The sequence below is a fragment of the Trematomus bernacchii genome, unplaced genomic scaffold (genome assembly GCF_902827165.1).
Source record: "Trematomus bernacchii unplaced genomic scaffold, fTreBer1.1, whole genome shotgun sequence".
Taxonomy (NCBI): Eukaryota; Metazoa; Chordata; class Actinopteri; order Perciformes; family Nototheniidae; genus Trematomus; species Trematomus bernacchii.
In genome coordinates, this window is record NW_022987857.1 from 45,001 (window position 1) to 64,010 (window position 19,010).

Consider the following 19,010-nt stretch of genomic DNA (forward strand, 5'->3'; position numbering starts at 1 on the left):
CATGCTACAGTCACACAGCGTGTAGATACCAATACTAACATGCTACGGTCACACAGCGTGTAGATACCAATACTAACATGCTACAGTCACACAGCGTGTAGATACCAATACTAACATGCTACAGTCACACAGCGTGTAGATACCAACAATAACATGTTACAGTCACACAGTGTATAGATACCAACAATAACATGTTACAGTCACACAGCGTGTAGATACCAATACTAACATGCTACAGTCACACAGCGTGTAGATACCAATACTAACATGCTACTGTCACACAGTGTGTAGATACCAACAATAACATGTTTCAGTCACACAGCGTGTAGATACCAACAATAACATGTTACAGTCACACAGCGTGTAGATACCAATACTAACATGCTACAGTCACATAGCGTGTAGATACCAATACTAACATGCTACTGTCACACAGTGTGTAGATACCAACAATAACATGTTTCAGTCACACAGCGTGTAGATACCAATACTAACATGCTACAGTCACATAGCGTGTAGATACCAATACTAACATGCTACAGTCACACAGTGTGTAGATACCAACAATAACATGTTACAGTCACACAGCGTGTAGATACCAATGCTAACATGTTACAGTCACACAGTGTGTAGATACCAACAATAACATGCTACAGTCACACAGCGTGTAGATACCAATGCTAACATGTTACAGTCACACAGTGTGTAGATACCAACAATAACATGCTACAGTCACACAGCGTGTAGATACCAATGCTAACATGCTACAGTCACACAGCGTGTAGATACCAATGCTAACATGTTACAGTCACACAGTGTGTAGATACCAACAATAACATGTTAGTCACACAGTGTGTAGATACCAACAATAACATGCTACAGTCACACAGCGTGTAGATACCAATACTAACATGCTACAGTCACACAGCGTGTACATACAAATACTAACATGCTACAGTCACACAGCGTGTAGATACCAATGCTAACATGCTACAGTCACACAGTGTGTAGATACCAACAATAACATGTTACAGTCACACAGCGTGTAGATACCAACAATAACATGTTACAGTCACACAGTGTGTAGATACCAACAATAACATGCTACAGTCACACAGTGTATAGATACCAACAATATAACATGCTACAGTCACACAGTGTGTAGATACCAACAATAACATGCTACAGTCACACAGCGTGTAGATACCAATGCTAACATGCTACGGTCAAACAGTGTGTAGATACCAACAATAACATGTTACAGTCACACAGTGTGTAGATACCAATACTAACTAGCTACAGTCACACAGTGTGTAGATACCAACAATAACATGCTACAGTCACACAGCGTGTAGATACCAATACTAACATGTTACAGTCACACAGCGTGGAGATACCAATACTAACATGCTACAGTCACACAGTGTGTAGATACCAATGCTAACATGCTACAGTCACACAGCGTGTAGATAACAATACTAACATGTTACAGTCACACAGCGTGTAGATACCAATACTAACATGCTACAGTCACACAGCGTGTAGATACCAATATTAACATGCTACAGTCACACAGCGTGTAGATACCAACAATAACATGTTACAGTCACACAGTGTGTAGATACCAACAATAAAATGTTACAGTCACACAGCGTGTAGATACCAACAATAACATGCTACAGTCACACAGTGTGTAGATACCAACAATAACATGTTACAGTCACACAGCGTGTAGATACCAATACTAACATGCTACAGTCACACAGCGTGTAGATACCAATACTAACATGCTACAGTCACACAGTGTGTAGATACCAACAATAACATGTTACAGTCACACAGTGTGTAGATACCAATACTAACTAGCTACAGTCACACAGTGTGTAGATACCAACAATAACATGCTACAGTCACACAGCGTGTAGATACCAATGCTAACATGCTACAGTCACACAGCGTGTAGATACCAACAATAACATGCTACAGTCACACAGTGTGTAGATACCAACAATAACATGCTACAGTCACACAGTGTGTAGATACCAATGCTAACATGCTACAGTCACACAGCGTGTAGATACCAATACTAACATGCTACAGTCACACAGCGTGTAGATACCAATACTAACATGCTACAGTCACACAGCGTGTAGATACCAACAATAACATGTTACAGTCACACAGTGTGTAGATACCAACAATAACATGTTACAGTCACACAGCGTGTAGATACCAATACTAACATGCTACAGTCACACAGCGTGTAGATACCAATGCTAACATGCTACAGTCACACAGTGTGTAGATACCAATACTAACATGTTACAGTCACACAGCGTGTAGATACCAATGCTAACATGCTAGTCACACAGCGTGTAGATACCAATGCTAACATGTTACAGTCACACAGTGTGTAGATACCAACAATAACATGCTACAGTCACACAGCGTGTAGATACCAATACTAACATGTTACAGTCACACAGCGTGTAGATACCAATACTAACATGTTACAGTCACACAGCGTGTAGATACCAATACTAACATGCTACAGTCACACAGTGTGTAGATACCAACAATAACATGTTACAGTCACACAGCGTGTAGATACCAATACTAACTAGCTACAGTCACACAGTGTGTAGATACCAACAATAACATGCTACAGTCACACAGCGTGTAGATACCAATGCTAACATGCTACAACATGCTACAGTCACACAGCGTGTAGATACCAATACTAACATGTTACAGTCACACAGCGTGTAGATACCAATACTAACATGTTACAGTCACACAGCGTGTAGATACCAATACTAACATGCTACAGTCACACAGTGTGTAGATACCAATGCTAACATGCTACAGTCACACAGCGTGTAGATACCAATACTAACATGTTACAGTCACACAGTGTGTAGATACCAATACTAACATGCTACAGTCACACAGCGTGTAGATACCAATACTAACATGCTACAGTCACACAGCGTGTAGATACCAACAATAACATGTTACAGTCACACAGTGTGTAGATACCAACAATATAACACGCTACAGTCACACAGTGTGTAGATACCAATGCTAACATGCTACTGTCACACAGTGTGTAGATAACAATACTAACATGCTACAGTCACACAGCGTGTAGATACCAACAATAACATGCTACAGTCACACAGCGTGTAGATACCAATACTAACATGTTACAGTCACACAGCGTGTAGATAACAATACTAACATGCTACAGTCACACAGCGTGTAGATACCAATGCTAACATGCTACAGTCACACAGCGTGTAGATAACAATACTAACATGCTACAGTCACACAGTGTGTAGATACCAACAATAACATGTTACAGTCACACAGCGTGTAGATACCAACAATAACATGTTACAGTCACACAGCGTGTAGATACCAACAATAACATGTTACAGTCACACAGTGTGTAGATACCAACAATAACATGCTACAGTCACACAGCGTGTAGATACCAACAATAACATGTTACAGTCACACAGCGTGTAGATACCAACAATAACATGTTACAGTCACACAGTGTGTAGATACCAACAATAACATGTTACAGTCACACAGCGTGTAGATACCAACAATAACATGTTACAGTCACACAGTGTGTAGATACCAACAATAACATGTTACAGTCACACAGCGTGTAGATACCAACAATAACATGTTACAGTCACACAGTGTGTAGATACCAACAATAACATGTTACAGTCACACAGCGTGTAGATACCAACAATAACATGTTACAGTCACACAGTATGTAGATACCAACAATAACATGTTACAGTCACACAGCGTGTAGATACCAATGCTAACATGCTACAGTCACACAGTGTGTAGATACCAACAATAACATGTTACAGTCACACAGTGTGTAGATACCAACAATAACATGTTACAGTCACACAGTGTGTAGATACCAACAATAACATGTTACAGTCACACAGCGTGTAGATACCAATGCTAACATGCTACAGTCACACAGTGTGTAGATACCAACAATAACATGTTACAGTCACACAGTGTGTAGATACCAACAATAACATGTTACAGTCACACAGTGTGTAGATACCAACAATAACATGTTACAGTCACACAGCGTGTAGATAATAATGTCCTCAAAGTTACAGCATGTTCACTGATGGTTAACCCTGTGTCTCCGTCCCTCAGGAGGTGTTGTCTCTGCTGGTTAACCCTGTGTCTCCGTCCCTCAGGAGGTGTTGTCTCTGCTGGTTAACCCTGTGTCTCCGTCCCTCAGTAGGTGTTGTCTCTGATGGTTAACCCCATGTCTCCGTCCCTCAGGAGGTGTTGTCTCTGATGGTTAACCCCGTGTCTCCGTCCCTCAGGAGGTGTTGTCTCTGATGGTTAACCCCATGTCTCCGTCCCTCAGGAGGTGTTGTCTCTGATGGTTAACCCCATGTCTCCGTCCCTCAGGAGGTGTTGTCTCTGATGGTTAACCCTGTGTCTCCGTCCCTCAGGAGGTGTTGTCTCTGATGGTTAACCCCATGTCTCCGTCCCTCAGGAGGTGTGGTCCCAGCAGCAGCAGCTGAGGGACCGGGAGCTCCGGAAGCTGACGGAGAGACTTCATAAGATCCGAGAGGAGCGCGAGCGTCTGAGCGAGGAGGTGAAGCAGCTCCGGGACCACAACTACAGCCTGATGGGGGACATCAACACGCTGAGCCAGGAGAGGAGCAGCCAGCTGCTGGCCAACAGAGACCTACAGGTCGAGGTGAGACCCCCCCCTGCACACAGCACACACACCACCTCTCACCTGGGTGTGTGGAAGTAGTGGAGTACAAATACTTCGTTACTGTACTTAAGTACATGTTTCTGGTATCAGTACTTTACTCCAATACTTTCTACATGTTGAACACAAATACCTGTACTTTCTACTTCTTACATGTTGAACACAAATACCTGTACTTTCTACTTCTTACATGTTCCAAACAGGCTGGTTCCTTTAGTTTGTTTTTCATTACATTTATTAGAGCACTTATCCGAATGCTCAAAGCGCTTTACATCACTACATATCAGACATGGAACAGTGAATACAGCAAATCAGGTGAAGAGTCACAAGGGTGTGTGTGTGTGTGTGTGTGTGTGTGTGTGTGTGTGTGTGTGTGTGTGTGTGTGTGTGTGTGTGTGTGTGTGTGTGTGTGTGTGTGTGTGTGTGTGTGTGTGTGTGTGTGTGTGTGTGTGTGTGTGTGTGTGTGTGTGTGTGTGTGTGTGTGTGTGTGTGTGTGTGTGTGTGTGTGTGTGTGTGTGTGTGTGTGTGTGTGTGTGTGTGTGTGTGTGTGTGTGTGTGTGTGTGTGTGTGTGTGTGTGTGTGTGTGTGTGTGTGTGTGTGTGTGTGTGTGTGTGTGTGTGTGTGTGTGTGTGTGTGTGTGTGTGTGTGTGTGTGTGTGTGTGTGTGTGTGTGTGTGTGTGTGTGTGTGTGTGTGTGTGTGTGTGTGTGTGTGTGTGTGTGTGTGTGTGTGTGTGTGTAGGTGGAGCGTCTGAAACACACCGTGCTGCGCGCTGAGAGTCAGACTCGACTCCTGACACGCAGGACGATGAGACCGCTGCAGGAGGTGAGCCTAATATTCAATTCCTCAAATACTTTGGTATATATAATATCCTGCTTTATATTTTGTTACTGTACATCTGTATTCAACATGTATATCTTCTTAGCCTCTGACCTCTGACCTCTGACCCTCTTCCATCATGAACACAGGAGAGGAGATCATAGGCTTGTTTGAGACGAGCTACGGCTCGCCTCGAAAGTAGACGAGAATAGCCGATCGCAGCCGGGGGAGGTCTCAAAAAGCTCGCCTGAAGTCGGACAGCTCGGAGTCGGCTTCTTCCTCTTCTTCGTCTTCTCTCGGTTTTTTGGCGGATTGCAAACAACTTTAAGGTGCATACCGCCACCTCCGGGGTCGGCTGGACTCGGTTTGCATTTATAAAGAATACACAAATGTGTTTAATCGTTAATGTCAGATATGTACTAAGTAAATACATTTGAGCCAATGGAGAGTTTCATCTCCAGCACGGGGTAAAACCCACCAATGAGCGCTCAGCTCCAGATACCAGCAAGTCGTTTCCCATCAAGCATTTAGCTTCCGCAGCCCGTGGAGAGAAACTGCGCCGCCTCGCCGCGCCTCGCTCTCAAGTCTGCGGGCGTCTTTGTCCCGCGAGATTTCAACGTCTCATGTAGGCGAGCCTCCAGAGCAAGTTGGACAAAATGACTAACCATCATGCAACGCACTAGCAAGACGTTGATCGCAATTGCGCAGGTCTGCGCAGGTCTCGCTCGTCTCAAACAAGCCTCCTGACTAAGAACAGACTTCTGAAACCATGATCTGTTGAAATGTGTTTTCAGAGCAGGAGTCTGGCTCTGCCCACAGAAACCTTCTTCCACCCCAACAGACAGGAGGAGAAACAGGAGGGCAAGAAGGAGGAGAAACAGGAGGGCAAGAAGGAGGAGAAACAGGAGGGCAAGAAGGAGGAGACGCAGCAGGAGAAACAGCAGGAGAAACAGCAGGAGAAACAGCAGGAGAAACAGCAGGAGACGCAGCAGGAGAAACAGCAGGAGAAACAGCAGGAGAAACAGCAGGAGAAACAGCAGGAGAAGGACAGTCCTCCACAGATCAACCTCCTCACTTCGGTGCTGAGACTGAGGAGAGACCTCCACAGAGCCGAGGAGCAGAGAGTCAAGGTGAGGAGGAGGAGGTCTCAGGAGGAGGCCTCAGGAGGAGGGTTAGTATATATACACAGGATAAAGTAATACATGTGCAGTGTTGTTAAAGGTCTCCTATCATGCAAAATGCACTATGATGTCTTTTCTACATCACCACGTGTCCCCGGTGTGTCCCTGTGTGTCCCCGGTGTGTGTCCGGTGTGTCCCCGGTGTGTCCCCGGTGTGTCCCCGGTGTATCAGGAGACTCACAAAGTGTCAGGAAATAAACCCCTCTCTCTTTTCCTCCGGGCCAATCAGAAACGTTGCTGTCGGAAACAATGAGACGTGTTCTGGAAGTAATATGGTCTGTGTTTACATTAGCATGCTAACACTCAGAGCTAACCTGTACTGGAGAGAGCATGTGTGAAGAAGCAGGAAATCAAAAGGAAGTCACCTTGTGGTAAACCTGAGAGAGAGAAAGAGTTTGAGCTCCATACTGTTTCAGAGAGAATCCTTGATGTGGTTTGGAACATGATATGGAGTTTAGTCACGGCAGCATTTAGCTGAGTTTCTGCTGGGAGAGTTCTCCTGATGAGATCTACTCTCTCTCTGAAGCTACTGACCCAGAGTCAGCTCTTTAGTAACAGCTGGAAGAGAGGGGGGGGGGGGGGGGCTACAAGGATCTGTTTACGCAAAGAAAATATATTTCCCCATATATTAACTGTCAATATATTGCATTATTTTGTTTTCTGATTTACTGGTTAATTGAAAAGATTTAATAAAGGAAATCTTGCTGTTGGCTACACCAACTGATACTGATTTATAATCAACATGAAAAACATATTTATTCATATCTACAAAATATATTGAAGATATATAGAATAATATATTGTGTTAATATATTACAATATATTGATATATAGAATAATATATTGTGTTAATATATTGCATTATATGGGATAATACATCAGTAATTGCCGCTTTCCATATATTGAGTAATATATGTAAATATATATAATATATTGGTTGTGTATATATGTGAACATACATTTACTATATATTAACATTTATATGGGGACATGTATGTACTCTATATTCAGATTTATATGGGGACATGTATGTAGTATTCACAATTATATGGGGACATGTACTATATATATTCACAATTATATGGGGACATGTATGTACTATATATTCACAATTATATGGGGACATGTACTATATATATTCACAAATATATGGGGACATGTATGTACTATATATTCAGATTTATATGGGGACATGTATGTACTATATATTCAGATTTATATGGGGACATGTATGTAGAATATATTCACAATTATATGGGGACATGCACTATATATATTCACAATTATATGGGGACATGTATGTACTATATATTCAGATTTATATGGGGACATGTATGTACTATATATTCAGATTTATATGGGGACATGTATGTAGAATATATTCACAATTATATGGGGACATGCACTATATATGTTCACAATTATATGGGGACATGTATGCGCTATATATTCACAATTATATGGGGACATGTATGCACTATATATTCAGATTTATAAAAGACCATGTACGTACCATATATTCTGAACATGAGTGCAATATATGTTCACAATGAGGAGAAATGCATGTTCTGATAAAAAAAATCTTTCATTTCATTTCAAACCTTTATTTATGCAGGTGAATCCCATTGAGATCATTGATCTCTTTTTCAAGGGTGACCTGCTGCAAGTAGGTTCCACATGAATACATATAAACATAACAGAAAAACAAAAAAGGACATCATACAGCATATTTACAGTGACTACAGTTTACATAGCTAGTAACATTTACAGGTTCCAACAGTTTCCGATTGGATAGCATCTATCCTTGCTTTAAAAACATTTAGTGGAACCAAATTGCTCAGACTGTTCCAAGTTAGCGGAGCTGCGCATCTAAATGCTATCTCCCCTAAGACAGTCCTAGCAGTTGGCACATTTAATAAAACCACAGCATGCGATCTCAGGCAGTAGCCACTTACAATTCGCCGTGAGATCAGGGAGCAGATGTAGGATGGAAGTTTCCCTAACATGGCTTTGTATATAAAAATGTACCAGTGACTGAGCCTCCGTACAGTTAGCGAAGGCAAACCAGCCCTTGCATACAGGGTACAGTGATGGGTTAATGCTTTACAGTTTGTCACAAATCTCAGTGCACTGTGATACGCAGCATCTAACTTGACCAGGCAATTGGCAGGTGCATTCATATAGATCAGATCACCATAGTCCAGTACAGGTCAAAAGGTCACAGAGCCTTTTCCTGGCCTCAAGCCAGAAACAGGACTTGTTCCTGTAGAAGAAACCTAGCCTAACCCTCAGCTTTTTAAGCAGGTTATTGACATGACGTTTAAAAGTGAGACAATCATCAAGCCAGATACCAAGGTATTTGTAACAGGTAACCACTTCGAGTACTTGTCCTTGCGTAATTACAATATCTAAAACAGGCTCTGGTGTCTTTTTAGCTTTTGAAAAGAGCATTACCTTGGTTTTATCAACATTTAAAAGAAGCTTAAGCGCTGAGTCTGAATAATGAGAAGCTTAATTTGTTTTTTTCTATCAATGTGTAACAGTTATCAAAATACTCATTAAAAGAAGGACAAGGAAAGAATAAAAGAAAAGGCCTATAAACAACACATTATGTAATGACTCAAGAACATTTTCATGTAATTATGTAATAAAACCCACATTTTGTAATAATCTGCTGCAGTCTGTAACAGCCTGAACGCAATATAAAATACATTTCCCTGCATTTTGTAATAAATTATTACATTTTGCAATGGTTATTACAAAATGCGTGAGTTGCCCTTTTAAAAAACTGTAATAATCATTATGTAACCATAACCAAACTGTACATATATCCCAAAATTGATGTTGATATACATGTTGGCTAATGAATATGGTAACACTTGATCTAGTTTTGGCCAATGAAAGATATTCTACTGAAATATTTTTAAATTATGAGTAAGGATGATTCATGGTTGAATAAATAGATAAACAGTTGTAATGTTATTGTTTGCAACTCATTTTGTAATAACCACAGCAATATGTAATAATATATTTCAAAATGTGGCGACATGTATTACATATTTGCATTGAACTTGTTTACTACATAATGGGCAAATTATTACAAAAGGAGGTGTTATTACATAATGAAGGGAAAATATATTACATTTTGTATAGGTATAGTTAATAAATGATGCATTGTTATTTCTTACAGGGCCAAAAAGAGCAGTCTGTTATCCTATTTAACAATCTTGTTTTTTGTTTCACCTGGTGACAACTTTAAACATGAGCTGATCACTCATTAAAACAATGTCCGGAACAGGGCCAAACAGTCTTGTACCCTATTTAATCGTCCATCTTGTTTTTTTCGTGCCTTAACTCACAAATTCTTGTGTTAATGGATGTTCTTATATCTGATGTCTTGGTCCCTGGATGGTGGTTTACTACAGCATCTGTGGAACAGAACAATTACAAATAATTAGAAGTTCACAAAAGACAGCAGGAATTATAACAATATCCATAATATCTATATTAAAGCATGGGCTGGCTTGGTGAATAATGTGGGAATACAAATAGTGGAAGAATAGGCTTTGTACATTTTCGTCTGAGTGTGGCGCTACTGGTTGGTATATTTTATGGAATTTGGACCAAGCATCTGCATCTGTAACAGTTCTGTTTAAAACTTTTTTAAATGTAATTGCATTCATCTTTAAAGGTGGGGTAGGTAAGTTTGAGAAACCGGCTCGAGATACACTTGTTATATTCCATGGAATGTTCTTAACATCCCGATAGCAATGAATATCTGAAGTGCTTTGACAACAAATCCATAAATAAATATCATCTGTGGAAGCTGTAGTACTGTAAAAAGCACGACCAATCATCTGAGCCGGCCCGGCTGAAATGACTGGATGGCCTACCTGCCTGTCAGCCTTCCATCTGTGCACACACTTATCTCGTGCCCTCATTGGTCATGTGCGCGTTTGTGTGTGTTGGAGGAGGGGCTCTGTAAGGAAGTGGCAGATTTTTTCCGGCTGTGTATTTTCAAATTCTAGCGATCTCGAGCTGGTTTCTCCAAAATTACCTACCCCACCTTTAAAAGACTACTTTTATTGAATGAGAGTTTTACCTAGCACAATGAGCCTGGGGTGGTGGGAAGGGAGAACTGGGCCTCGGCATCGGCAGGAGTTGTAGTCGCCTATGAGTATTAGAATTTAGATTAACAAAGGCATAGAAAAACCCTGAAATATGTACTGACACAAAGCTACAACCCTCGATTTTGTAAGTAGTAGTAGTAAATACATACGTATATAAAATACACAACAATACGCATAGTGCAATTAGCAGTACCAGTAATAAAATAACTGAATAAATAGTAGTAGAACCTTTATTTAGCCAGGAAAATCAATTAAGAACAAATTCTTATTACAATGATGACCTGACAGGAGGCAAAAGGCGTCCTGAGGGGATGGGGTTTGGGAGGAAAAAAATAAAAAGACAGACTCCGGGCACTACAGAACCCAGGAGACAACACAATGACACAGAGCAGAGATGACAGGCATAGCAGTTAAACATATACAATCTCTAAAACAATATTGCTGTGGTTCAATCTGTCATTAAAATAATATAGAACATTCATCCATTCAATCCTTCATGGCAAGGATAACTAAGCTGAATAGTGAATAAAGTGATATGTGAAAAGTTAAATTACAGTGAAATGAAATGACAGTGCGTTCCTCACCACTGCGATCTGGCTCCTCTGTCCTCGTGTCTTTTGGGTCTGATTTCTCACTACTGATGTCTGCCTCTGCATGGGCCCTCTCTCCTTATTTATTCTGTCTCAGTCACCACTGCTATCTGGCTCCTCTGTCCTCTTGACTTGTGGTTCTGCAGGCTTAGTTCGACCTATGAATTTCAACAATGCTCCTGTAAAATATATAGATATATAGTATTATGGATCAACATTAAAATAACATAGACTGGAGAGCAAAATGTGAAATTCCATTGACTGTAGGCTACATATTATCCACACAATTGTCAGCAGGGGCAATAACAACTAAAATGTGAACTAACTTGAATGCATTAGTCCACAACACATAGCCTAACTAATGTTAGCCTACATAGTTACTAACATCAGAACACATAGACTAACTGTGGTTACATTACTTAACTAGCTCATCATCTTCACCAGTCAGAAAATGTCCGTTAGCCGCGGGGCTAGTTTTCGCTATGTTAAACTCCATTGACTTATGCTAAAATATTAGCGATCTAAAGGTCCGCTATTTTTGGCTGTTTTGGGTCGACTTCAGTTGACTGTAACATCGAAAATCTTCGAAATTGAATGTTCACAAAGCTGCGGACCGGTTATACACTTATACACGAGGGAACTAACATAGCTAATTTAACTAACGTTAGCTAATGTAGCTGGTGTAGTGCCGAGAGACGGGACATACGGATTAAGCAACTAGACTACTTGTAGTGTACATGCAGAATTATTTCAATTTAAAATAGTTTTAAATGCTCACACACATACCTGACTCTGGTGCTGTATTTTCCTCTCGTTTCTTTTTAATTTTCCGTTTCGAAGCACCTGATGAATGCTTTCTCTTTGACACTCAGCGACAGAATCAACAGACAGAGGCGGCAACGCAGATTTGAATCTGCCAATCAGATCAATCTATTGCTAGAGAGGGGGGGGGCCTCCCCGAAATCTGTGAGATTGATTGGTGATGATCACTGGCACGTAATGTGTCCAATGAGAACGTTAACACGTTTTAGAGAGTTATGTTTAGCGAAGACGGAGGTCAGCCACTGTCAGCCGGAAGTGGCGCATTCGAATACTGTTTGGGCTGTCTGCCGTGGGTGGGCTGCATTCCACTCCAAATAGCCGGTCGGCCGTAATATATGCATATATATATGCGTGCATATATGTGTATATATATATGCATATTTATATATATGTGTATATATATATGCATATTTATATGTATATGCATATATATATATATGCGTGCATATATGCATATATATATGCGTGCATATATGTGTGTGTCTATATATATATATATAAACTGTATATTATTTTGCATCATTCAATGGACAATTTGTACTTTTTTAATATATAGGCTACCATCAAACATATGTTCATATATAAAGTGGGTAACTATACAAAACGAAGTGAGATAACTGTTTATGAATATCTGTTCAATTTTATGTAAACTTGTGTAACTCATGAAAGATAAATGAGTGTTTCAATAAAACTATTACATATAAATGTATAGTGCAGTTTTTGTTTTCATTGCAATATATTTTTTTTATATGTATCAATATATAGCCATACATTGGCCATGCATATATTGCAATATATTTAAAAATATAAGGACTACTTTCCCATATATGGAAATGTATGCTCCAGTATATTGTATTATATTTACCAATATATTACAATATATTTTTGTTTCATAAGGGCATGGAGCAGGACACTTCAGAGACATGTCCTTAGTAACAGCTGGAAGAGAGGGGGGGGGGGGCGACAATGATCTGTTTGGGGTTTGGAGCAGGACACTTCAGAGACATGTCCTTAGTAACAGCTGGAAGAGAGGGGGGGGGCTACAAGGATCTGTTTGGGGTTTGGAGGAGGACACTTCAGAGACATGTCCTTAGTAACAGCTGGAAGAGAGGGGGGGGGGCTACAAGGATCTGTTTGGGGTTTGGAGGAGGACACTTCAGAGACATGTCCTTAGTAACAGCTGGAAGAGAGGGGGGGGGGGGGGGGGGCTACAAGGATCTGTTTGGGGTTTGGAGCAGGACACTTCAGAGACATGTCCTTAGTAACAGCTGGAAGAGAGGGGGGGGGCTACAAGGATCTGTTTGGGGTTTGGAGCAGGACACTTCAGAGACATGTCCTTAGTAACAGCTGGAAGAGAGGGGGGGGACAGGAGACCTTTAAAGCTTGTGCAGGGGCGTTGTTGTGTGTTTGTGTTGTTGTGTGTTTGTGTTGGGATGCTGACCCCCCCCCCCCCTCTGTGTTCAGAGCGAGGAGGAGAAGGAGGAGCTGGAGCTGATCTCCGCTCAGCTGAAAGGAGACGCCAGGATGTACCGACAACGAAACAAACAGACCCTCCGTCAGCTGGAGGAGGTGATCAGAGAGAGAGATAAGGTGAGGGGGGGAGACAAGGTGAGGGGGGAGGGGGGAGACAAAGTGAGGGGGGAGACAAGGTATTGTTGTCATCATGTGGTTCTCCTCCAGAGGCCTGCACTACGAAGCCGGATGTTCTCTTAGCTAACTTCAGGGTAAACTCTGGGTTTCCGGTCCTACGACGCTGGTTCTCTTTTTAGCGGGCTAGATCTCCATGGTAACTGATGCTGAGCGGCAAACCTGGTCCGGAGCAGGTTAGGTTGCAGGCTAAGAGATCAACTCAGTGAAAGCACCGCCTGCTGACCAATCAGAGCTCAGTGTGCGGAGTTTAAAGCGATCAAGTCATATTACAGGATAGAGGAAATACAGAAAAACTGCCGTTGCAGGAAAGACGGCCGGCAAAAATCAACTGACTGTGTGAACGTGAACATTAATAGAATATCCCCTCCCATCTTCAGAGCAATCTGACTATTATAATATTAGCGTTAAGAAAGCTTACTTAAATATCTGCCACAACATAAGTAACCGGATCAGAGTAACATTACGTACAGTCCGCGGCACTGTGAGTGCAGACGTCGATGTGTCCCATTATCATTCATATCACATCACATCATAATGTATCATATATTTCCTTATCTGAGTCAGCTGAGCCGTATCTGGCCGTGCAACACTCACAGTGTCACATACTGGATGCAGAAGTATTATTTTAAGCAACACATTAAGTTGACGAAACACTGGAGTCAAATGTAATGAAAGTCAGATCGTGTCTTGGACGGGGCAGTGATATCATAAACCTGTTAATGTACGCATTCAAACACTTTCTCTGTTACCAGCTGTATTCACCTTGCAGGTGCAGCTATGTGGCTTTGATCCTGGATAAAGTGTTTAAGTCATGGATGTTTAAAGTTTAACCTCTTCATATTTGACTAATATTAAAGTTCAAACCTCCACACGCAACCTCCGCTCCACAACCAACCATCGGCTTCGCCCCCCGAGGACCAAACTCCGCACAATGGGGGATCGGGCTTTCTGTGCAGCTGCTCCTCACCTGAGGACTTCCCTCCACAGACCGCCTGAGGACTCCCCAGACCACCTGAGGACTCCCCAGACCACCTGAGGACTCCACAGACCACCTGAGGACTCCACTGACCACCTGAGGACTCCACAGACCACCTGAGGACTCCCCAGACCACCTGAGGACTCCACAGACCACCTGAGGACTCCACAGACCACCTGAGGACTCCACAGACCACCTGAGGACTCCACCTGAGGACTCCACAGACCACCTGAGGACTCCACTGACCACCTGAGGACTCCACAGACCACCTGAGGACTCCACAGACCACCTGAGGACCCCACAGACCACCTGAGGACTCCACTGACCACCTGAGGACTCCACAGACCACCTGAGGACTCCACAGACCACCTGAGGACTCCACCTGAGGACTCCACAGACCACCTGAGGACTCCACTGACCACCTGAGGACTCCACAGACCACCACAAACGCGTATCTCAGACCATTTACCGGTTCTGTTTACAACCTCGATCCCTTCCGCAGGAGTCGAATCACGTGCCCCTGCGCGTCGTCTGCGTTTGATTAACCCCTTGACTGCCTCACAGTTCTCTGATGCTTTTAATGCTTCTCCGATCTGTAAATTAGAGGTGAACTGTGCTCTTAGTGCTGATGAGCTTATCTCCATGTTTGACTCGACATGTACCCTAACACTGGATTCTGTTGCTCCTTTTACGCTTAGACGCACCAAAGTTCTCTCAGAGCCGTGGCTCAATGACTGTATGATATGTATGAGTCCCGGATGACCGCCAGAGTATCCTGTCACTCAGAATTCTTCTGTGCTCGCGAGAAGATTCTGGGAACAGATCCTCTGACGACACCAGCAGATATAGCCGGTGTCGCGGGTCACAGGTGACTTTGTTGTTACGGGTACTCGAGCTGCGCATGCGCACGATGGACATATCCAGTGCTAAAGCACCGCCTCTGGCGGTCATCCAGGACTCATAGAACCGTAGTTACAGACCTAACTATCGTTCTCCTCCAGGCTGTTATTGTTGTCATCATGTGGTTCTCCTCCAGGCTCTGTTGTTATCATGTGGTTCTCCTCCAGGCTCTGTTGTTATCATGTGGTTCTCCTCCAGGCGGTGGCGTCCCGGGCGCAGCAGCAGGAGGAGGCGCGGCTGCTCCTCCAGGAGAAGGATCAGTGCAGGGAACAGGTCAGGCAGCTCAGCGAGCAATCTGATAGGCTGGAGCTGCTGCTGCTGAGGTCACAGGGGGAGGAGTTACAGCTGAGGACACGCCTCCGCAGACTCACCTGCAACACTCACCTGGTGAGGAGGGGGGGGGGGGGGGGGGGGGGTGATGACATGATGATGTAATGATGATGAAATGAAATGAAATGTAAGGATGATGTCATGATGATGTCATGTTGATGTCATGATGATGTCATGATGATGTCATGATGATGTCATGATGCTCCCTCTCTCAGGGGGAGAGGAGCAGTGAGGAGGAGGAGGAGGAGGAGTCCACAGGGAGCGGTGCTAAAGGTGAGTGTCTTTAGCCAATCACCAACCAAGGTAACCCCCTTGTGTTTCAGCCAATCAGAGACAGGTTCTGTTTACATCTGAGAGCTGTGATATATGGTTGAATGAGGGTATAATAGAGGACCTTGAAGATGCTCGTAGCCATAACCGTGCTGTAGCTGTGGCTCTGAAGCCCTGAAGCTTTGGAAAGGATCTGAGGGTAAAACACTTCATCTGTGCCAGAGTTGTTGTTAGGGTTTTAGGCCCGATGGTGCGTTCAGGCTCCCCTCCAACAGCCGTAAAGGTGAATGTGTTCCTGTTGTGTGTTCAGGCAGCAGCGGGACGTCGGGGGAGAACGAGGAGCAGAAACATAACCCACCTGTAGGGGGCGCCGCTGAGTCCAAGCAGGAGCCCAGCACTGCTGCATCATGGGTACTCTACCTGAGGCTTCTGCTCCTGTTTAAATCACTAAAGAATCACAAATCTAGGAAAAACCACCTAAACACAACATATTAATATCTGTCTGTCTGTCTGTCTGTCTGTCTGTCTGTCTGTCTGTCTCTCTGTCTGTCTCTCTGTTTGTCTCTCTGTCTCTCTGTCTCTCTGTCTGTCTGTCTCTCTGTCTGTCTGTCTGTCTGTCTGTCTGTCTGTCTGTCTGTCTGTCTCTCTGTCTCTCTGTCTGTCTGTCTGTCTCTCTCTCTGTCTCTCTGTCTGTCTGTCTGTCTGTCTGTCTGTCTCTCTGTCTGTCTGTCTCTCTGTCTGTCTGTCTGTCTGTCTGTCTGTGTGTCTGTCTGTCTGTCTCTCTCTCTGTCTGTCTGTGTGTCTGTCTGTCTGTCTGTCTGTCTGTCTGTCTGTCTGTCTGTCTGTCTGTCTGTAGGACGAGGAGACCGGTGGCTGTCTCACCTATAGAAGGCGTCCAAATTTCAGGTGAGTCTTTGATTCTTTTATTTATTAAATTGGAATATTTCTGCAGTCGTCACAGTGTCTGTTCCTGTATCCATGACAACAGGAAGCGAGCCGTCAGGTCGAAGCTGGTTGCTAGGGATTACACTGCCGGTAACCTTGACGACAGCAGCATCAGTGACATCACCGACTCTGACTGAAGACCACCAGCCCACTGAAACCATCACACCAGACCACCAGCCCACTGGGCCCATCACAGAGGACTACCAGCCCACTGGGCCCATCACACCGGACCACCAGCCCACTGGGACCATCACACAGGACCGCCAGCCCACTGGGACCATCACACAGGACCACCAGCCCACTGGGACCATCACACAGGACCACCAGCCCACTGGGACCATCACACAGGACCACCAGCCCACTGGGACCATCACACAGGACTACCAGCCCACTGGGACCATCACACAGGACTACCAGCCCACTGGGACCATCACACCGGACCACTGGGACCATCACACCGGACCACCAGCCCACTGGGACCATCACACAGGACCACCAGCCCACTGGGACCATCACACAGGACCACAAGCCCACTGGGACCATCACACAGGACCACCAGCGTGGATAGCTTAACTTGTCATGTGTGTGTGCCTTCGTGCACTTTTAGAATCTTTCTGACAGATGCTTCCTGTCCAAACCCTCGTAGCATTTGTCTCCGCGTGTTGTGAGCGAGGGAACGAAGACAGTATCGGGAGAAGCCTCGTTGATAAGTCTTTACTCACGAGCTTGCTGGGATACAGATCAGTCGGGGTGGTCCGGTCGGAGGTGTTTGTTTACCCTTCATACTGTTCTTTTATCAGATGGTATAAATCGTTTTTATATCTTACTCTTAGTTCTGTTTTATTTTCTATTTTGAGAAATATATATTTGATGTTTGTTTATGTTCTGCTTATGTTTCCATCTATGTGTGACGCCTTGTTTTAACATGCTTCTGCATCAAACAATAAAAAGCATATCTTATCTCATCTGAAAAAGATATGATGGTATTGCCTTAGGAAATCCTTCGTGCTTTTATTTTGAAGTCCTGAAACCGGAAGTGACGGTCCCCTCTCGGAACCATTTTGCGTCTCGTCGGCTCTTTAGCTGGTCGACTATTTTCATTTCCTCGCTCCTCGGTCTCGGTCTCACCGGAAGTTGATTTGTCTGCGCCATCTTGAGTAGCGTCCCATGGCTCTTATTTCTGCCGGAGGAGCGAGGAGCGAGGAGCGAGGAGCGATAATGGAGGAGCGATAACCGAGGAACCACCAGACCATCCTCCGGTGAAATCCTCAGACACTCGCCCCGCCCCCTTACTGTGTATCGCTCACTGATTGGACGATGCAGCGCACTGATCTGTTGATTCTTGACATGAGAGCAATTTCCCAGCGGAGTGAAGAAAACACATGAAACTCACGGGACTCACTCCTCAGTTTATACTGTGTTTTGTTTCAATGAATGCATCATTCAGTTACAAATATGTGATATATTGTTTGTTTGTAGCCTTTATTTAACCAGGTGAATCCCATTGAGATCAACGATCTCTTTTTCAAGGGAGACCTGCGGTACATTAGTTACACATAAAAACAACAGAAAACAAAAAGGACATCACAACATAATTACAAGGGTATACATTAGCAACCT

At 43.5% G+C, this 19,010-nt stretch overlaps 1 protein-coding gene across 1 annotated transcript in view; it reads left to right on the forward strand.

The window, feature by feature from the left end:
* Positions 1-18,381, forward strand: part of card9 (caspase recruitment domain family, member 9) — a 29,453-nt gene extending 11,072 nt beyond the window's left edge. The window contains exons 6-14 of the mRNA XM_034113490.1: positions 4,556-4,762; positions 5,520-5,603; positions 6,392-6,727; positions 13,784-13,909; positions 16,044-16,232; positions 16,391-16,448; positions 16,756-16,856; positions 17,302-17,351; positions 17,434-18,381. Of these exons, the coding sequence (XP_033969381.1) occupies positions 4,556-4,762; positions 5,520-5,603; positions 6,392-6,727; positions 13,784-13,909; positions 16,044-16,232; positions 16,391-16,448; positions 16,756-16,856; positions 17,302-17,351; positions 17,434-17,527 (1,245 nt within the window). The 3' untranslated portion in view covers positions 17,528-18,381. The remainder of the gene's footprint in view (positions 1-4,555; positions 4,763-5,519; positions 5,604-6,391; positions 6,728-13,783; positions 13,910-16,043; positions 16,233-16,390; positions 16,449-16,755; positions 16,857-17,301; positions 17,352-17,433) is intronic.
* Positions 18,382-19,010: the final 629 nt, after the last annotated feature.